The sequence below is a fragment of the Pimephales promelas genome, chromosome 5 (genome assembly GCF_988280905.1).
Source record: "Pimephales promelas chromosome 5, fPimPro1.hap1.1, whole genome shotgun sequence".
Lineage (NCBI taxonomy): Eukaryota > Metazoa > Chordata > Actinopteri > Cypriniformes > Leuciscidae > Pimephales > Pimephales promelas.
This window is the reverse complement of record NC_142773.1, coordinates 3,169,472-3,184,972: the sequence shown is the minus strand read 5'-3', so window position 1 is coordinate 3,184,972 and position 15,501 is coordinate 3,169,472. Positions and strand designations below refer to the sequence as shown.

The following is a 15,501-nucleotide window of genomic DNA, read 5'->3' as shown; positions in this document are numbered from 1 at the left end:
TATATGTGAATGTATTTCTTGTTTCCTTATTGTGTACTTTTGGTGCAATAAACAATTTCAAGTAGTTGTTTTATCTTGCCTAAAACACCTTGTATTAATTATTTATAAAAAAATCAGTTATATATTTTGATTGTTAAAAGTTAACCAAAAAACGATGATTTACAATTAACAAGAGTATACACAATTATTTCATACCCAATCTTTGTTTCATAAATATTACAAACACACACAAGATGATTTTGCTCCTTTTTTTATTTCTATTAACTTCATTATGTACAGTTTGCACACTACATATTTGTGGCCTTGGTTATAATACACCTAAATAATGCAATTAATGCATCCTATCCAACCATAAACTCACACACACCTGGGCTTGACTGATTTTTGTTATCCAACAGTGTGAATACTAGTATGCCCAAAACAACCTTATTTTATTAGTAATATGTGTTCATTTTGAACCAGAGATTATTTTCTTCTCCCCCACATTGCTACACTTGGCGTTCCTGGTTAAAAATGACCGGTGATATTCTAAAATGATATTCCTTTAGATAACATTCCAATGTTATCGCTAATATTGAATTCAATCTTTCTAATAACTTGTTCTCTTTTGTTCTGTATTTGATCTGACTGGCTGCATGTACACTGCAGACTATCTTTGTAAGTGTACAGACTGTTTAATAAGAAGATACTTTATAAAGTCAGTGCACTTCGCGTATACTGGCAGGAGAAAACAGTCTCGAAAAGTCAAACCATGAACGCTGTTCAAACAGTTCAGAAGTTCGCTGAACTTCATACAGTTCAGCTCACTTGGCACGGCGTTCGTAGTTCGACTTATCAAGATCTTTGTTGTCCAAAGATGGCTCCTGTTGTGTACACACGAAGTGGACCGTCTTCATTAAGTATCTTCTTCTTATTAAACGGTCTGTACACTTACAAAGTTCTCAATGCTTCGTTTTGCATGTATGGACCCTCATTATGTTACTGTGTTAGTGTGGGGCTATTATGAGCCTTGTTAGTGGTATTAACTAGAGATTTCTTTTTACTTATTAAATGCCCCCATAAACTAGCGTTATAGACTAAACAGTTTTTAGAGATAAAACCCTTTACATTCAATTATCATGAAAACAAATCTAACTAGGTACCAAAGTTTTATTAGACAAAAGGTTTATTTTGCGGCAGAGTTCTCCTTTGCACAGATACGATCTTTTGACCAGATCCAATTTTTTGGCCCGACTGTTTCTCACTTTAGACAGGAGGACTTGCATTCGATATCTGTGTTTACATTAAATCCCGCCCAATGAGATTTTCAGTGAGCAGACCCTGGTTTTGAATGGCCGTGATATTAAGAATATTTACATAATTCATGTTAGGTGGTTATGATTATTTTCCAGCATGGACAAGATAACAGCAGTCATGATTAATGGTTGTTTTGCAACGCAAAATCTGAAGGAACAGATAATATTAATAATGTCCAAAGTCATTTTTGACCAGGAACACCAACTTAGCTAAATTAATAATTAATCCAATGTTTTTAAAAAAACACGCCAGCTGTGCCATTATTTACGAGACATGCGAGAGCCAATGACTTTTCTGATGCCAAACCTGGTGTGGCATGCCATACTCCAAAGGACAGCAATTACTTGAGAGTTTTGAAAGCTACAGCAGAGAAGAAAATTTACAGCAAATAACAGCAATCCTCTTTAACACTGGACTAGTTTCATGGTGCTTTTTTTGGCTCCTGTTTAGAGCTCGACATCCCCAGTTCCCATCATACCAAAGAACACTCTGGAGAATCTGCAAAACATCTCCGTGTTCCACAGAGGAAAGTCTCAGGTTTGTGAGAAAGTTTTTCAGAAACCAACTATTAAAGCTTCCAACACCATTCTTTCCATGCATCACCCTACAACACATATGATAAAGTATGTAATTGTTAAGCATATTAATGTGGATACAGAACTGCTGCTCCCCAAAACAAAAAATAAAAAACATCCCTGGAAACAAATCACAACCTTTACTTAGGCAAATTTGGGCAATGCTTCTTCTTATGAGTCAGCAGAGTACTCAAGCGTCCGAAACACTTCTCGCATGACGGGCACTTGTACGGCTTCTCTCCGGTGTGCACTCGCTCGTGGGCTTTCAGGGAATCAGAAACCGTGAAACACAATCCACATTGTGCGCACTTGTAAGGTTTCTCGCCAGTGTGAATTCTTTGGTGCCTTTTCAAGTAAATGATTCTCGTAAAGGCTTTCCCGCAGTCGAAGCACACGTGAGGCTTCTCGCCGGTATGGATTTTCTGGTGCTCTTTAAAATTGTGGAGCCATAGAAAACCTCTGCCACACTCAGAGCAAACAAAGGGCTTCACGGTTTCGTGAGTTTTCTCGTGCTTCTGGAGATGTCGAGCCTCGATGAAACTCTTTCCACACTGAGAACAGTGGTATAGTTTCTCTCCTGAATGCTTTTTCATGTGACCTATCAGGTTTCCATGATAGATGAAACTCTTCCCGCATTGAGTGCATGTGAAAGGTCTCTCTCCAGTGTGCAGTCTTATATGAATCTTTAGGTTTCCTTTGTGTGTGAAATGCCTTCCACACTGACGGCAAGTGAAAGGCTTCAGTCCTGTGTGAATTTTCATGTGATGCAGAAGACTTCCTTTGTGTGTGAAACTCTTTCCACACTGATCACATGCAAAAGGCTTCTCTCCAGTGTGAATCCTCATGTGATCGGTAAGATTATCTTTATGTATGTAACTCTTCCCGCACAGCTGGCACACGTACGGCCTCAAGCCCGTGTGAACTCTCAAGTGATTCTTAAGGCTTTGCTTATGAATGAAACTCTTCCCACACTGATCACATGGGAAAGGTTTATCTACAGTGTGAAGTCTGTAGTGCTCCATCAGGTGTTCCTTACACAAAAAACATTTTTGACACTGTTGGCAGGCAAAGGGCATATTGACCGTTTTTTGAGCTCCATTTCGCACTGGAAACACATTTGTTGTGGTCTCGGAGCAATTTTCTCCAGAGTGAGTTCGGAAGTGATCCATCAGGTGCTCTTTAGACTCAAAATTTCTTTTACATTCAAGACAGGAGAAGAAAAATCCACTTCTATGAGATTTTTTGTGCCCAAACCTTCTCCCAGACTCGGAGCAACTTAACACCTGTCGTCCAGTAAGGACGATATGAGGATCCTCGTCCACATTCTGTTCTTCACTTTCCTCTTTCACTTCTGTCAGCCCTAATGTGAACATAATAGGTAAAAGTTAAAATCACAAAATGATGATTGTTAAGATAATGGAAACAATATTAAGGAATGTTCCATGCTCAGTACAAGATAAGCTCAATTGACAGAATCTGTGGTGCAAAAGTATTATCCACCTGTCCCTACTTTACTTATAAAACAATGGTCATTGTCGTTTCGTTTCCACGCGGTAAGCGGTAGACCAATCAGAGTAGAGAAACTCGCAGAAAGGAGGGATTTAGATCGGACGCGTCATTTGAGAATCATTGGAAAATGTGATGTGCAAATGTATATTTTATGAGGAAATGAATGTGTTTTTTGAACTTTGATGCATGTAATCATGTAGGAGACCTCTGAAAAAATCAGAAACCTTTAAAGAGCCCCTATCATGGATTTTTGAAAATGACTTCATGTAGTGTGGAATATAGCTCTAAGGGAATGAAAACATCCTGCAAAGATTTATATCTGAAAGTGCACCGTATATAAAGTTATTGTCTTTCAAAAGTGAGAGTCGACTCTGAGTCTATGAAATGAATTGTTTTTGAAACGAGTCATTAGCTGTTTCGTAGTGACGTAGATACGAAACATAAGCATATTGGCCGCGCCCAGTTACTGCACGCGCAGACGGAAGTGTAAACTTGAAGTCTACACATTCAAATACTTCATCATAGCATCATGTCGAAAAGACGCTGTGTTCTACAATGCAAAGATATTTCAGCCACTTTGTTTTCATTTACCAGGGACGAGCATGTGAAGAATTGGTGGTTAGAGTTTATATTTGCAACAATACCACATTAGTATAGCCCGATTGTGTTCTCATTATTTTAATTACGAATCGTTCAAAAACATAAATGAATTCAAATGTGGATTCGCAAGCGGTTGTTCCTGAAGGAGGGCTCAGTAACTTATTTACCCAGTGTATATGGATCAGCTTCCTTTTCCGAATCACAACCTGTAAGTATTTTTAATAATTGTTGCTTCTATGGGTTTTGTAGCGTCCGGGGCGCGAGGAGGGAAGGCGCAATAAGTATGTGTGTGCATCTGTGTGTGTAAGTTACGCTCAGCGCAGCTTCTAGGTCTCCAATGTCAATTTTTTTAAATATGTGGAATGTTTGTCGCTGTTATTGGAGTTATCATAAAGAATAGAGCGTCTTGTAGTACTGCAGTGCTTTATCAATATGTTTATGCATTGGGCTAACAAACAATAACTGACTGGGTCATCCGACCAATCACCGCCGATTAGAGTCACGCAAAGGAGTGGTTTGGATTTTGAGTCGTACGAATCATTCGGGAGTCGGTGAGCAAATCAGGTATGCATATTATAAGACAACAAAAGTGTTTTTTGTCATTGCATTCATGTAAAACTGTTGTTGGGGACTCCCAGAACAATATTAGTTACATTTTAAATGCCATAATAGGTGCCCTTTAAAATAGCATAACTGGGGCATTTTCAATTTTCACAAAAGGTCAAAGTTATACCATGCACTTTGTTGAACTGAATCAACGCTAAACTGATTTGAGCTAAAAAAAATAATATTACTACAGTCTTTTTAAAGCTGCCTTACAGCATCATTTGAAAGTCTTTTATTTGATCAAGTTTTCATCATTGATTTTTATTCTCCTGTGTTGTATAAAGCGCTATACAAGGTGACTTGACTGAGACTTTAAAGGACGTTTTATTAAGGGATAAGTTTGAAGCACACCATAAAATAATTCTATCAATGTATACAGGGCTAGTATGACTTGTATAGATACACAACCAGGTATCGGATCAGTACTCGGGGATTGGCCGATACCCTGGGTCCAGGTATCGGTATCAGGAAGGGAAAAAAGGTATAGGAACATCTCTAACTGAAATAGTGAATTGTCATCATTTGTGTAAAATCCAGAGTTTGCATTTATTATTTATGTTAGGGCTGTCAACTTTAGTCGTTTAGTCGACTAATTGGTCGATGGCGTTTTGGTCGACTGCCATTCGTATTGGTCGACCAGTTGCATTTTTTTACCAATAGAAAGAAATTTTCCAAGATTTACTCCTTGATATTTATTCCTATATAAGCAGTTATTTATTACTGTATTCTAAATATAATTAGCCTATGTTTTATCCCTAACTTTAAATGCTTTAATAATTTAAGTTATTTGGTAACAGCGCCACAGTTTAGCGCACCACAGAACACTCGGTTCGCACCTGTGGCTGGCTGCACTGCTGAATTCATGCTCAGTAAAGGATATTTGTTTTGGGTTTAGTCGACAAAGTGTTCAAGAAATCTAAATCTTTTGTCTGGCAACATTTTACAAAAAAAAAAAAAAGACAAGACTGTGGAGTGCAAGCTATGCGGCCTTAAGCTAACTTGCGTAAAAGACGTGAGTAGGCCCTTTAACGGCTTTATCATGCTGACTCAATAGATTGTGTTTGTTATGTTTTTGTTATTAATTGTACACTTTACGGATTTGAAAATAGCCTAAGTAATGTAAGAAACGAAAATAAACCTTTAAGCCTTCCTACAATGAAGCCCATTTTATTAGTATTGTTTTTTAGACTATTTGTTTTTTGTGTTTGTTTTAAAATGCCTAGATTGGCTGGACGAAAGTTAACCCATAGCTTTGAAAGTAAAGAATAATATACAGCCTTTTTAAACGAGATCTGTTAGGATTTTTCATTATGTGGCAGATAGCGGTTATATTTTTTGTAGCGTGTGGTAAGGAGCGCAATTGTGACTTGTCACTACAGACGTAGGACAGTGCTCGTCACTTTTTGCAGTTCACTTAATTTTCAAAGAATTGTAGGCTATTATTATAGTTTTATGTATTTTTGATGTTTGATCGGTTGTTTTATAAATGCTAAATTGTAAAAAAAAGTCAATTGTTTAAATGTTCAATCAAAACATTGTCGACTTATCGTTGAACAGGACAATCCTTTAGTCGACAAGGGATTTCTTTGGTTGACTACAGCCCTAATTTATATGGAAAAAGGAAAAAGCATAAATGAATGTAAAATTACAGCACTCTGCATGACATGTGGAAAATATTGTCTACTATCAGCCTATAAAATATGTCTTCTTTGCAATGCTAATTTCATCATGCTCATTGCTCACTAAGAGTGGCATTGACGAATCCACTGGGTAAATTAATATATATAATAGGGGTGTAACGGTACACAAAAATCACGGTTCGGTACGTACCTCGGTTTTAAAGTCACGGTTCGGTACGTTTTCGATACAGCAAAAAGAAAGAAATGCCAGAGAAATTTCCTATTTGTTTAAAGAAAAAATATTTTTAAATAAGTGTGAGTTTTCCTAGATCTTGAAACTTTCAGGTTTATAAATGGGGGTCATCTTTGAAGGGTGAACAAATAATGTTTTGGTCATCACATTAAAAATAACTTTTAAATATATATTTATTTATATAATATTTGAATTTTGAAGTGCTGGTAAAAGATGTGTGAAGTACTTGAAAGCATTTCACCATTCCAGCAAAACTGGTTCCAGTTAGTGTTACTATATTAAATCCATGGTGAATGTTGCTGGTCTGTGGACGAAAGTGTTCATTCACGGCACAATGTTTCTCCTGGTTTCCATGACAGCGCTGTTTGATCTAATAGAGATCTGCGGTTAATAACGGAGAAATGCATCTCACTAGATCTCGCAGCGATGTTATTACCCGAGTGGCGAATTCAAATGTTTTCTTTACCGGATCTCTTAGCGCTGTGTAGTAACAGTGTCGCTTGGTCGAGGTCGTCTCGCGCTGCACAGATGTTGCTGGTCCGAACTGATAAATGATCCGTGAAGCACATTTATAGCGCAGTTTCGTTCTGCATTCATTACGCTTGCCATTTGATGTTGCGCAACGTTGTGTTGGCCGCGTCAGCACGAATTTTGCCGGCAGGAAAAATGGTCCAAGCAATCGTTCGGTTTGTATGCGTACCGAACCGGAAGCTTCGAACCGAAACGGTTCAATACGAATACATGTACCGTTACACCCCTAATATATAATATAGCTACATCTCAAACAGTGTATCATTTTTATCAGCAACATGTTTCTTTATATCACCCAGCTCTAAAACTGATCAATATTAAAGCTTATGACTTTTATTGTAAAACTGCTTTGAAACGATGTGAATTGAGCGCTTTACAAATAAATTTGACTCGACTTGATATAGAACTAGCCTATATCGTGGCCCCAGATTTAGCAGCACATATTCCACAGTGTTCTGTCTGAAGCGATTGTTTGTGCAGTAAACTCATTTAACTTGATTTTGTATTAAGTTAATCAAAACATTATCCCATTGATCGTTAATGAAATCACTAGTTATCATTTATTATTAATAGAATCAAGGATTGGAACAATCCAGACTGGTCAATAGCTGTGTTCCGTTTTATTCACGATAAAACACGGCCATGACCGCTTCACCCAACAGTTCTATCACTACACCACAGCCCTAGCAACCACTCATAGCAACGTTTGATCCCACTGATATTGTTCATTGAAGCTAGATTAGAGTATTGTGGGAGATTGAGTAAGTGAGTGCACCTGCATATTACAGTAGACGTAACATTTTCCTCAGTCCTATATTCGTAATAAAAAAATCTGTTTGAATGTCTCCAGCGATATCTTTTAAAGTCCCCGTGAAATCAAAATTGAACCTATTTACTTTGTTAGCGCATATTACTAGTCTTGTGGTGAACAATTAATCCGTGCAAGTAAAAATATATTTAAAAAATGTTTTACCTTGGTAATCTTTAATCAAAATCTGAAAAGTTACTTCCGGTCTGGAACGGTTTCTTTTTCTGATGACGTAGGTTTCACAGTTTGGGTGGGGAAACGCTTAACCACTCCCCTCAAACCGTTAGTTTGCTATGAGCGAGAGATAGAGAAGAGGAGCGCTAGAGTAAAACCCTGCCCTCTGTTCAATATTCCGTTTCACTTGGAAATACGTCACAGCACTGGAGAAAAATCGTTTGCAACTTCCGGTTCACGGGGACTTTAAAAGTCAAGGGGTTTTCCCTCATAAAGACAGTCTTTGCCACCATCTAATGGCGAAATAATGTATGTAACTTCTGTTGCTGTTTACGGTTAGTGATTTTTTTTCCAGCGGAAAGAAGGGTTTAAGTGATTTTACATCATTAAAGTTTCTGAAAAATAAACCCGAGTGACTTATTCACGATACAGCACAGCCTCTCGTACCTTATTGCCTACATGTAGTACAGCCTCACCTCAAGCATCTACTACACCAATAAGATTGCTGTATTATAAACCAATGAAATTGGGTGTGGGCTGGCAACACACTCTGGCGTCACTCCTTTGGCGTGGTTGTATTACACAGACCTGGCAACCCTTGTCCTGTTGTGTTTTGGGGGATATTCCATTAGGATTTAATGGGGTTTCTGTTGTTGTTTATTGTGTTGTTGTTTATTGTTTAACATGCCACCAACAGAAGACAAAAAATAACCAGTAGAGACTATTACCGTCTCCATCAAAACCAAAACAATTCCAATTATAACCATTAAACCAATTACAAATTATATAAGGGTGTCTATTGTTAGTTTTTTTCAGCAGGGTAATCTTATTTTATCCAAATAGTGCGCGTGGAGCTTTTTCCTAGGCGCGTCGCCTCGAACTTCTAACTTGCACTCTAGAACGACCGATTATTTATTTATTTTTTTTTAATTAAATGATTTGATTTCCGCCAAATCCTATCGTTAGAAATGCCTTCAGAAATTGATTATACTGAGTCGCATGGTACTTTCTCTATCGATTATGTGATTTTTGTATTATTGCCGTCAGACCTGGCACATTATTTACTAGCTTACAAAACTATAGTTATGCATCTAAACATGCATCTTCCCTCTAAAGTTACGTCAATGTATGGCATCTAATCGTTATTTCATAGCCACCAAAACTAGCAGTGAAGCTTTGTTACCAAACACAGTAATAAATAATGAAGAACCAAACCTTCTTGTTCATCTGTTTGCTCAATTTTCACACCCGGTGGCTCTGGAATCGTCATTTCTTCACTCTCCTCTTTTATAAAGTCCATCTTTACAATTGTATGTGAAGAAGACATCATTTGATAAAGCTTGAGTTATTTGGGCCTGTTCAAACGCGGGTCTTCGCGTTCAGAGTAACAGTATGAGATATTTCTATCCGATTCACATAACTCCTACTATTTACTAAACACACGCGTCCTTCTGAGAATATCAAAAGTCAGAAACTGTATATTTTTACTTAATACCTGCTGCTATCCACTATAAAGTGTGCTGTTGTTGAGCGATACACACTCACTGACGCTAACGCTAGCGGAACAAGATGGCACCACTAACGTTATTTCTTCTTCTCGAGTTTCAGTGTTTGTTGCTTTATCGCCGCTGCTGGACTGGAGTGAGAAGAAATTAAGGCGTGATGACGCAGGAATGACGTAGGCTAACCCGAAAGTTAGGAGCGTAAGAATTGCAAGAAAATAAATGAAAATAAAATATTAAAATGTTGCTGCATTAATGTGATTTAGTACCAAAAAAAAAATGCTAATGTTAAATAACAATAAATTAATAAAACAATTCTCAAGAATCTGTCACATTTTATGTATTTAAATAATACATCAATTTAAAAATTGAGAGAGGGGCCCTATAGGAAGTGAGCCCGAAAATGTTTGCTTATATATTTAAAAAATAAAATACAAATGAATAAAAAATAAATGAAAAAATGTGGATATTCCTTAGATTATTGATTGTTATAAGCGTTAGTATAATAGTAAACACTATCTTTTGAATTAAAACATTGGGCAAATCAGCCCTTTAGTGAACTGAAGTGAAATATTGTTTCAGTGAATAATTTTTTTTTAAAAATAATTATTGGAAATTGAATGCCCTAATTTTTGAACATGTTTGTTTATTAATTTTAGTTATTATTATGTTATTATATATTTATTTAGATTTTTCAATTACTTTGTGGACATTTTTTTCAAGGCACGTAAATGCTTTTAAAAATAATGAATGGGGTATTACTGATGCATGTTATTTTGTAGAATAAAATGAATCTTGAGCTTGTGTTCACCTTATACTTTATTTCAGAAATGTTCAAAACCCATCGACTTCAGGATGATGGAAGCAGAAAGTCTAAAATTCAAACTCGTTTCTGTGTTTCAGGACTGGATTCCTGTGGCACTCATTACCTTTAGACTATAAATTACATACACACACAAAAAAAAACATGTCATTTTTAAATTTATATTGTAGAATACTCTTGTATTATTAAATAAATAACAAATTACAAACCGTTTTCGGCCCAGAAATCTCAGTAAAGTTGGCTAACTAAAGCATTGTTCACACTACATGATTTTAAAACAGCGGGCTGGACTGTTTTGCTCTCTGTGAAATCAGGAGTTTTCAAGTTGTTTAGCTGTTCACACAACACAACGTGATTGATACCTTGAGGATCAAGAACTGACATTCTGCTCTTTGTCTCTTAACTGCTGGTTCATCTTCTGCCTGGTTTCCAGCTTCCTCATCCTCTGCAGCTTCCACATCCACCCATTCATCTTCTACAGCTCCCACCTCTGTCTGGTCACCACCTCCCGCATCTGCTGCCACTTCTGCCTCTGCCTGGTCAAGTCAAGTCACATTTATTTATATAGTGCTTTTTACAATACAGATTGTATCAAAGCAGCTTCACAGCGATAACATGAAAATAATACAACTCAGATCAATAATATTGTTGAATATTAAATGCCCCCAACTAAGCAAGCCAAAAGCAAGGCAACACCTTCCTTTTCTTGTGCTGCTCCCACCTGAATTTGGGATACACCGTCATCTCCTGCTGCTGGCACAGTCATTTGATGTCGTTGTAATCGACGAGAATGGTGAGAAACAAGTAGCTCTGACTGATCTTTACACTGTGGCAGTGGAAAGGAAAGCCTCTGCTATTGTGACAGACTCTTCACATCCCTTGCAGACGATATAAATACCTTTGGTGAAAAAGGCCAAGTATAAGAAGACTTTTATTCCAACTGCCAATGATATTTTAAATAGGAAATAGGGAGGGGGTGTATTTTAAATTGTGTGATTGTCTTTTGTATTGTACTGTTTTTTGAGCCTTTGTCTAAAGACAATTTTCTACCCTCTGTGGGGATAGACAATAAAGCTTTTGAATTTAATTTAATTGAATTGAATACCGGTCTGACTCTGTAGCACGCACAGTGTCCCAGGTGCAGTGTTGGAGCCCAGTCAGGATTTGACTCATCCATTTCATATGATGGTTTACCTTCAAGAAGACATCAAAAAATAAATACAGAAATAAACAAAACAAAAAACACCACAGTGAAGAAAAATACATCAAAAAATACAAAATACATTTTAAGATGCATATTAAAGAAATCACACTAATAAATTAAAATAGGAATGTTTACCAATACTTAAAAAACAAATCTTGTCCTAAATGTCAGCCCTGTCAGTCCACAGTCAGTCCTATCATATTAAATATCATGATACCCGCCATTATGTGTTTATAAAATCTCCTATGTTAATGTATTTAAGAAATCCAGCTCTGTCCTGGCTGTTCTCTGGACTCATTGAGGGAGGTAGGAGATAAAAGTGCCCTGGCTAAACTGACAACTATGCTGGCCCGTAAATCACACCCACTGCACTACACTTTGTCAGTTCTGGAGAGCAGTTTCAGTGATAGGTTGCTCCATCCCTGCTGTGTGAGGGAGAGATACTGCAGATCTTTCCTACCAGCGACCGTCAGACTGTACAATGATCACTAAGGACTCTATACTATATGAGCCTTATGTGCCTTTACTACATCTGTGCATATTTTTTTACTATCAGTATGTATTTATTACTTATGTATTTATTACTCAGTATTTAATTATTACACAGGACATTATATAAGGCATGGTCTGTTTTAGACTTATTTGTTGTGCAGGAATTCTGTTTTGTTTTTTATTGGGTAAGAATGGTATCTCTTTTATGTCTATGCTTGCATACTTATTTCTCTGCTCTATCTCTGCTGTTGCAAACCGTAATTTCCCCACTGTGGGATAAATAAAGGTTTTTCTTTATTATCTTTTTTTTTTTTTTTTAATATAAGTGCCTGGCGGTTATTCTGGCCTTTCCATTCACTACATTTAACCTAAAAATTGCATATATTTCTTATAGATATTATAATACACTGTTAGATTCAATCAGGGACATAAAATCAATAAGATCAATCAATAAGATCACCGCTGTCAAACAAACTCATTAGAAAACCATTCTAACATTAATTAAAAAATAAGATCTATTTTTCTCCAAGATATTTTGCTATAGTGGAGTTGTATATTTCTGGTAGAATGTCCCTAATAATTTGACACTCACCTGAATAAAAATGTCTGGAACACACTTTCAGCGATCTTGGGATGCTGGAAAACTTGATGTCTGTACGTCTTACGGCTGATATCCAAGAAAGCCGGCGTCTCTTTGTCACATCTGAGACATAGTTTCCTTCATTCTGCCTCCAGACGGGAAAGCTAAAGAAAGACAATTCGTTGTCTAATTTATTTCCTTGTCGGTCGTGTGAACGAACATTACAGCCGACAACACAACAAGTTCTTCCCATAACTTTAAAATAAGTTAAATCTAAATGTTTACTTTAGCGTTATATAATAGCGGTCCGGATTCGCGTCAGGCTGCAGATCATTGAGAGGAATGGCGAGATGGCCTCACAATATGGCGGCGCTACCCATCAGCCACCGCGACGCTCTGTGCGGTCAAACTGAAAAATTGTATGCATGCATGAGCATATTCATGTCTTTCAGAGGAGGCTGGAGGTTCTGGAAGGCTCCCTTACCAGGCCTTGTTAAACCGAGGCCTGACGGTAGTTGGACTGCCAAATGGCCTTGGTCTAAGGAATCCATCTGTTTATGGAAGAAACCAATTAGATGCCATTTTGAAAGATGCTGAGCAGATTTCATTTGAAATTAGTAAGTCATATTTAGACTTACTAGTGGGAGTTGTTTTTCTGCATGCTATTTCGCTCTTTGAACACTGAGCGAATAATGAGGTAATAAAAATATTACAATATTGTGCAGGGCCATTATAAACATCCCAAACTGATTTTTTTGTGTTGTTCCAGAATTGAAATTATAGTGGAACACCATTTTTAAGGCACATCTCCAGATAGTCTTTACATAGTTGAATATGATTTTGGAGATTGACTGCCCATTACAGTGGTTTACATTTACAAACTATGAAATGAATAAATCTATTCCTTTCATTGTTGTAACTTATATTCCCTGTTTGATACTGTAGGATTTTTTACTCCAGCAATTTCGTGTCATGCATATCCTTCATACAATAAGTGTACCTTTTTTTGCCTTAACATATATAAAGCAGATGCGACACAATGCAATCCGACTGGGATGGGAGAGGGTGTTCTTGAGGACATGGACCCAGAAGCCACAGCAGACAATATCCATACAAAGGAAGGATGCCAATCAGTGGAAGAGTTACTGGAACCCATGTGTAGAAATGGTAATTATTTGTAACTGCTTTCTTTTTAATGCCAGTGGCTAGAACCCAAATGCATTTTATTGGATTGAGATTAGTGCACAGACAAATGCTCACAAAACTAACAGAAAAAGAGAGAAAAGCTCACAAATTGTTTAACCATATTTATTTTTCAAAAAGAAAAATTAATATCACATAGGGCTTCGCATGCAGTAGGGATCACACCCACAGCGCAAAGAAACATCCAAACGGCGCATATTTTAAGTGGTTTCTGGACACCGTAACACGTGACACTATACAAGATCTGGTGACTGTGGAGGTTGTTGGAGGACAGTGAACTCATTATGATGTTGAAAAAAAGCAGCTGGAGATGATCTGAGCTTTGTTACATGATGCATTATCCTGATGGAAGTAGCCATCAGAAGATGCTCCACTATGCTCAGAAAGGGATGGACATGGTCAGCAGCAATACTCAGGTAGTCTGTGCTGGTTAAACCATACCAAGTTGGGACTAAGGGGCCCAAAGTGGGACAAGAAACCCCCCCACCACCATTCCAGTAGCAGCAGCTGAAGCGTTGATCGGCGGCAGGATGGATCCATGCTTTCATGATGTCTCCAGTAGATTCTGAGCCTACCATCTGAACGTGGAGCTGAAACGTGGAGCAATATTTGAAGAGTTCAGATGCAAAAGCCTCTAAGTGCCATTTGAAATTTTCTTCTAAAATGATCATTTTTATCAAGCTTGTATATTTAAGTTCAGTAATTTCACTTAAATGGCAATGATAATTACCTATTAATTGTTATTTAAGTGAAATTACTGAACTTAAATATACAAGCTTGATAAAAAATGACCATTCTAGAATAAAATTTCAAACGTCATTTAGAGGCTTTTGCATCTGAACTCTTCATTTATTTTCTGCATTTTTAAGACCATTCTCTGGAAACCCTAGAGATGGTTGTGGGTGAAAATCACAGTAATACTCCGACCAACAACCATGCCACATTCAGAGTCCTTTAAATCCCCTTTCTTCCTCATTCTGATGCTCAGGTTGAACTTCAGCAAGTCTTCTTCACCATGTCTACATGACTAGATGTGTTGAGATGCTGCTATGTGATTGGCTGATTAGATATTAGTGTTCATAAGCAGTAGCACAGCTGTATATAATAAAGTGTCCAGTGAATGTCAATACTAACACTGCTTACTGTATCCAATAATCATGGTTCATGTAAATGCTGACAGATTGGATTAGAAGTTTTCCATTAAGGTACAATATAAGTATTGAGTTTTTAATCATATTGTTTTATGTACTGTAGGTGCACAGCAGATAGCAGAGAACTTCCCTGGAACTTCTTCAGCCACTTATGTCGTTATGATGACTGCAGATTACAGTATGTATCGGAATTGTACTATTCCACAGCAAAATATACATTCTCCTTGCAACCACAAGTCTTATTCGTCTATTGCAGAGTCTTCATATGAAAATGTTTAAGTTAAAATATTTTAGGATAACATTTATGATGTATATGATACAGCACTTTGAGACTTGTTTCACAGAGGTAAAGTGCTTTATAAGTAAAATACATTATTATTATTATAATATGAGGCTTGTGTGTCTGTATTTTTTTTCAGGTTGTCACTATAAGAGATGACTTTTGTAGTATTCAACCACCATATCAGATCAACTCAAAGTCGCTGAGCTTGCAAGCTTTAAGTTGAGCTGGCCAGTTGTAACAGAAATAGCTGCCATTATTTTAAATATGTTTAATACTGTTGGTTGGTTGGTTG

At 37.1% G+C, this 15,501-nt stretch overlaps 1 protein-coding gene across 1 annotated transcript; it reads right to left on the bottom strand.

The window, feature by feature from the left end:
* Positions 1 to 234: 234 nt before the first annotated feature.
* On the bottom strand, positions 235 to 9,586 carry LOC120468720 (uncharacterized). Its single transcript, XM_039657289.2, has 2 exons — positions 9,187 to 9,586; positions 235 to 3,231 (listed from the first exon to the last, which is right to left on the bottom strand). The coding sequence occupies exons 1-2, from the start codon at positions 9,299 to 9,301 to the stop codon at positions 2,012 to 2,014; spliced, it is 1,335 nt and encodes a 444-aa protein (XP_039513223.2). The 5' UTR covers positions 9,302 to 9,586; the 3' UTR covers positions 235 to 2,011.
* Positions 9,587 to 15,501: the final 5,915 nt, after the last annotated feature.

Bases quoted from the DNA above. Each gene is read 5' to 3' on its own strand.
- LOC120468720 (XM_039657289.2), bottom strand. From the start codon at position 9,301: ATGATGTCTTCTTCACATACAATTGTAAAGATGGACTTTATAAAAGAG. The intron at 3,232-9,186 runs GTTTGGTTCTTC...TGTTCACATTAG, and splicing joins GCAAACAGATGAACAAGAAG to GGCTGACAGAAGTGAAAGAG.